We start from the raw sequence: 6,280 nt of genomic DNA on the forward strand, positions 1-6,280 counted from the left end.
CGTGCGTGGGCACAGATGCCAATCAGGTCCGCCGCCCGGCTGGCTAAACCTACGAGAGCGGGAGTCTGTGAGTCTGTGAGCAGAGACAATGGAGATCATCGATGAGCGAAATTGTTCCTTCGCGCGCCGCTCCCACGGCCACAATATCGTCGGACCTCTCGTCACATACTAGAGCCGTTCCCAAGGGCATGGCCGCGGGTGACGGCTGAGCCACAACGTATACGCGGTGCTAATTTGCCTTGCCTGCGCTAGCAATCTCTTCACACAGCAGCACATTATTTGCACAGTGCTAAGTACCACTCGACCACTTGCAGCCATGTAGTATGCCTCGTATGCATCCCCCCAATGCACCACTGTTCATCATCAGCATCTGCTCGTCATCTGCCTCTGCCTTTCATCATCAACAACAACAACCCCCTTTTCACCCGCCTCCAAACTACTCTTCAGCCCATGTGTGCCATCCATGCATTTGTCTGATTCGCATTCATGCACTCCTCCCTACCATGTCTTCTCCACAAAGCTTGAGCGTTTCAGTCGACTTGTCCAAAGTTACATATTCACCGCCAGATGGCGTCAAGCGAGCTGTCATTGGCCTAGCTCCGGTACCTACGTTTGATCTTATCGATAGCTGCCCTTGGACAATAAGCCCGCCCCCTCCATGTCAACCTTCTAACCTCCTCAAACTCTAACCGCGGCCGTGTGAGCAACAAAACATCCACTCCACCCTCTCGTCTGCACGGCATTGTTCTTGATGGCTGGTACATTCTGCGACGTGGCGCCCACTGGTCGACTGAGACCAGCCACCATGCTAATCTACTTGCTCCATGTGAGTAGAAACTAGACGGTCACCGGATACACTTGTAGATACGTGTCCAGCCTCATCTTACTATCCTTACCGTACTCTGTTTGGCCCTGCCTCGTTGATTTGCGCAAAGTGTCTTGTTGCTTTTGCAAAAGAAAAGAGTTGTTTGCACAGTTCAACCTCATGACTGACACGGGCTGATCTCATGCTGTGGACCTTTTGATGCTCACCTGCGAAACTAAACATGTTCATTCTGCTTCAAAACTACTGTGTCGATTCATGAGCACTATTCAACTAACATTGTTAATTCTCCATTTGCATCTACTTGCTTGGCTCTTTGTCAAACATATACATACTAGCTACTGCTCTCACTTACCATGTCTACCGATGGCATAACTGGCCAAGTACTACATGCCTATTATTATAAACATCTAAAAAAGATTAAATATACCTGTCACACGGAGTGTAATGGCGAGCCTCATCCCTGCCTTGCATTCGGCAATGCCGCCACCCAGTGTGGCCGTGTTCTCTCGGTATAGCTTCAACTATTTACTAGGTGTACACTACAATAGCTCTGCACCTCGTATTCTCGACAAGAAAATAGTAGTAGATTTGCATCGTCCCAGGCCACACGGAACACCGCTCACAGTCGGCCCGCAAACCTGTCAGATCAACCCTTAGTCATTCAGGCATTAACGTTTCGCCACTGTCATGGCTGGACCAAACTTCGTGGGGGCGTTCTGTTTTTTTACTTTTTCTTTTACTACACACTCATGCGTTGCAAAAGGACTGCTTGCATGGGCAGTCAGCTGTCCCGACACATCAGGTTTGGCCGTTGTATCGTTCCATGCTTACTGTATCCATCTCTGTCTGACACTGTTTACATACCATGGCATCGGCGCTAGTGGGACATCTCTCGGACTGACTTGCGCGTCTTGAGTTATGATTGTCGCACACGGCTGAACAGTCACAAGAAATGTCATCATATCCGCCCGCCCACCAAGTGATGCAGTACCCTGCACATCACTATATTTCTGATACACCTATACACTCTCCAAAGCTGCTATACCCTGACCATCCGATCAACTCTGCAGCCTACGTCCTTGGACACACAAAGAAAGGAACCCGTGTGTGCAGATAGACTTTCTTTTTCTGATCGCATCAGCGGCTTTCGCCCAACGATGCTCACTTGCATGTCACGCCAATGATACGGCCGCGGATGCTCAGGGTAATCGGCCTCATGATACAATGGCTTGCCCGCCGTCCCAAGAGCCCCAACACTGGACTCACCGTAGCCGACCATCATTATCATCATTGAAAGCCCCCCCCAAAAAAACTCACTTTTAGGGAAAGCCACCCGTCCTTTCTCCACCATGGTTCACAAGATCGCCCGCATAGGCCATGCTTCCATGGAACCCAACTCGCTGGCGCCTCGAAATTGAACTCCCAAATTTTTCGCTTACAAAGGGTCCCTTCCACTCGGCACCGAAGATCACATTGGGGCGTGAGCTTTGTTGCTTCTCTCCATTGGCATACACGTGTCCTAGTGCCCCTCATCCCCCTAGTCAGCGGCAGCTAATCACCGAACCAAACTTTTCCCAAACCTAAATCCTGCCCTCTCTTCTTCTCAAGATTGGATCGGCGGCACGTCCTTTTCGGGCCTTTTCCGGTATATGCCGTCGTGGTCGTTCCTTCCAAATGGCCCTTTTAAATTATTATTTGACCATAGTCAACTTTCTTTTGGGCGTGCTGGCACACCCGCGCCGCTCAGACTAGTAAGTTATAGTAAGTATGACCTTGACGCTGTTGTTCCCATTGTGTTGGCCCCAAATTTCCACCAGCCACAAAATAGTGGCACCATTTCTTTTAGGGGAGTTGGACCGGATCGTCGTCGTTAATGACTAAGGAAGCAATAATCTATTTGTTGCTTCACTGGCAGCAAATAAGCTCATGGTTTAGGGGGCCCAGCGGACCCTCTTTTTTTCTTTCCATACTCTGTTCTATTGTCTTCTTTCTTCCCCTTGCAACCTTTGGTGATGTGTACGATATTTGCCCTGTGCACCCAGCACCACGCTTTTCGGGCCACTGAGAACCACCGTGTTATACTTACGGCGAGTTATGCAGTCATAATGTACTCTGATGGTCCCTAGGTTCTTTCTCCTCCCAACATCCCCCCTTGCTCTGTTCTAGTATTCTTCGGTACCTTCCAAGTCAGCTATTGCCAAGACACCTCCTTCCATTTGCATCTCGCTGTTCATAACTTTCCTCTCACCTTCTTTCCCCCCCCCCCCCAACGGCCCTTTGTTGCATGAGCAAATAAAAATCTCAAAGAGTCTTGCCGACATATTGCCCCCCAAGTTCAATAGCTCTACGTCACCGCCATAGCGTTTTGCTTTCTCTCTTTTCTCCCATGGAGAGACCGTAGCCGCCATAAGCGATTTTCCATTACAGGCGCCAACCTTGTAGCTTGTCTAGCGTTGGGCCGCCTGCCCATGAATTGTATCGAGCACCATCTCAAGCCGCCCGCGCACGTGAGCTCGCCTTTTTGCGCCACCATCCTCCCCCTTTCGATCAACCTTCTGCCCACGAGCATGTGACTCTTGCTTGAATCAACCAAAACCTCACTTTCTTGCCACCCACTCAGTCTCATTCTCCAACACGCATGCACGAACCTTTTTTCTTGCGGCAAACACGAGATTCCGGGGCTCTGTGCACCCGCCATAGTGTATCGCTTCTCACGTGGTCGCTCTCTTCTTGTCTAAATCGGTGTGTCGCGCAGGGTCTGCTAGGCGGGCCGTTGGGGAGGGCAGCCCTGCAACCCAGCGATCCCAAGAAAAGAAAAGAAGAGCAAAAAGACCCAAACTACTACGTATTGCCGGCCGCTCACGCGCACAGCGGCTGATGACGCTCGTTGTGAGTAGCACGTTTCGCCTCATTTTGCATTGACGACACCTTTACAGGCTCCATCGTCTTCTTTTCGCCACAAGGTTATTCCTTACACGGATACCCTACGAAACTTTTGTCTCGCAGGTAGCAAGCAAGCGCAACGAGGCTGGTGGCCATGTGTACCATTTAACCCGCGAATAACCATTCCACACTCATCGGCCCAACGGGCCCCAACGGAACCAGAAACCACCACCCCGTATTCCATATTTTGCCACTTGGGCAATGTGTCTCTTCTTCCCGCCTCACAAGTCGGGTTTCGATTGCGCAACCAACGCAACCCGCTCCACCTTTCTTCGTCAGCGTCTTCAACCCCGAATCTGAAACAGGCATCTCTTCACATGGGGTGGAGCGGACGGACGGGCAGAGTGAGTAAGAGACATGGTCGCGTTTACATTTACCCATGGTAGCATCGTCACTTGGTCGTCAGCCAGCAAGCCAGACCGCTATCCATACCCATAACATTTACGAAGGGAACATGCTTGGTGGTTTGAAAAAAAAAAGCGCCCCATCAGCCGCATTGCATATGTCCCAGTGTGATGAATCCGGCCTGTAAGCGTGTTTGATGTTACCAACATACCCCGTACATAGATGGCTGATGCTATGCCAAAACATATACGCGTCTACTGTACATAGACGCCCGATATAACATCAGCCATGCGCGTAACGCCCGTCCATCTGTAGAACTATGTCCATACCCTTTTTGCCTCCCCCTTATGTATAGTACATACAACGAAACAGCATCGCGTCAGCATTGTTGAACCCGTCGAGTGGACAAGCAAGGGTCCTTGAGTTTCCGCCTTCTCCGCCCCGCGGCACGGATAACGCATCTGCACGCCATAACTTCTTTTCAGCCCGTTGCGTTCGTGGCGGTTTGCGTTTTTTTGCGGGGGAGGAGGGAGGGTCACACAAAAAAAGTTCCATAGTTGCTGAAAATAGTAACCTCGGACTGGGTTCCTTAACCGCCCAGTCTACCGCTTTAGGGCGACTGTTTCCCCCCACCAATCAACCAACCAACCAACCAACCAACGCGTCTGCGTCTATGAATATGCAATACAACAAGTATGTAGTTCTTGATAACCGGGCGGCTCTAGCTCTGGTAACGTAGAACCCACCTCCCTGCTTCCGCTTGTTTGGCGTAATCTACACGGGGGAGTCGGAACCTTGTTATCTCGCCCTGTTGTTGTTGGTGGTGGTGATGTGTGTGGATTTGATAGTAACGCAAGTACGTACATACTACTGTACATAGGCGCTGGTGGCATGCTGCATGGATGCGGCGTAGAGTTCAATGGTTGGGCGAACAGGATGTCACGGATACAACATACGTACTCTACACAGACACCTTTTTGAGGAAGTCTTTAGTGGCTAGGTTCGGCACCGGTGTCTCAGATGTATATGCATGGGCGAGGCGGAAAGGTGAAAGGTTGTGGGTGGGTGTAAGGCACCCGTGGTAGTGCTGAGATTGAGGTAGCCGCTATGACCTGCCTGTGAGGTTCGCGCTGCGAGTATGGTGCGTGGCGTTGTGACTCGGGCGGTTGCTGGAACAGAGACCTCAGCTCAGATGTGCATGTAGAGTGTGTGTGTGTGTGTCTGCCTCAGGCCTTGAATAAACTTCCTTGAACCGCTGGTGCTGGTGGCTGCGGTGAAGGCGGCGACGGCAACAACCGTGATCTCAGCATCATCATCATCGTCGTCGTCGTCATCATCATCGAAAAAACTATAATGCGTACGTAAAGTTTCTGATTCACAACAAGTCTCCACAACGGCGCTCCGTCAGCAAGGACGGAAAATAGAAGCTATATACGCATACGGGATGGGGTTGATGAGTCAAGTTTCGTACTTTTCATATTGGACTCGTCAGCAATGGGCAGTGCTGAACCAACGTACGAGATCTCAAGCTAGTAAAAATGCGAAAAATAAACAACCCCAGTGAACTTCGATTGTGTTTTGCTGATAGTAATACGGCTGGCAAACTGTTTTACGAAAGGCCGCATTTAGCAAATCTCATGTCTTTACTATTTTCTTAATCATCCTTATCTCCCCCCCCCCCCCCCCCCCCCCCCCCCCCCCTCCCATTCATCAGCACAGTTAGTGCCCCAGCAACCCATCAACCTCAGGGTGGAATGCGAAAATAACATCAGTGGTTCAATGGGTTAAAGTTAGTAATACCAATTCCCTGCCTACACAGATCACCGAGCCAAGTTTAGCAATATCTTGCTTGCTTGCTTCTTTCTCCTTCTCCTTCCTCGTGATATACATGCATCCATACATGACACTCTCCCAAATTCTTGCCCTCCCTCCCCCCCCCCCCCCCCAAAAAAAAAAGAAGATATGACGACATGTAATTTGCATTTAAGATAGAGTAGAGAATGTCATTGGCGTAATTAACTACAATCTCACAAGTCTGTCTCGACGACTCAAGGCTACGAAGTGAACAACTTCATGTTTGATTTAACTGGCGTGTTGAGATATCAAGAGTCAATCTGCTATCAGAACAACGGCAGCCCCAATGTTTTGTACTAAACGTCCCCCCCC

At 50.2% G+C, this 6,280-nt stretch overlaps 1 protein-coding gene across 1 annotated transcript; it reads left to right on the plus strand.

Annotated features, from left to right (window-relative positions):
- The first annotated feature begins 214 nt into the window (after positions 1–214).
- COCSADRAFT_239025 (uncharacterized protein) lies at positions 215–857 on the plus strand. Its single transcript, XM_007705212.1, has one exon. The coding sequence runs from the start codon at positions 324–326 to the stop codon at positions 687–689; it is 366 nt and encodes a 121-aa protein (XP_007703402.1). The 5' UTR covers positions 215–323; the 3' UTR covers positions 690–857.
- The last annotated feature ends 5,423 nt before the right edge of the window (positions 858–6,280 follow it).

The sequence above is a fragment of the Bipolaris sorokiniana genome, assembly GCF_000338995.1.
Source record: "Bipolaris sorokiniana ND90Pr unplaced genomic scaffold COCSAscaffold_13, whole genome shotgun sequence".
Taxonomy (NCBI): Eukaryota; Fungi; Ascomycota; class Dothideomycetes; order Pleosporales; family Pleosporaceae; genus Bipolaris; species Bipolaris sorokiniana.

Excerpts from the sequence above, each read along its gene's own strand:
- COCSADRAFT_239025 (XM_007705212.1), top strand. The coding sequence starts at position 324 with ATGCCTCGTATGCATCCCCCCAATGCACCACTGTTCATCATCAGCATC.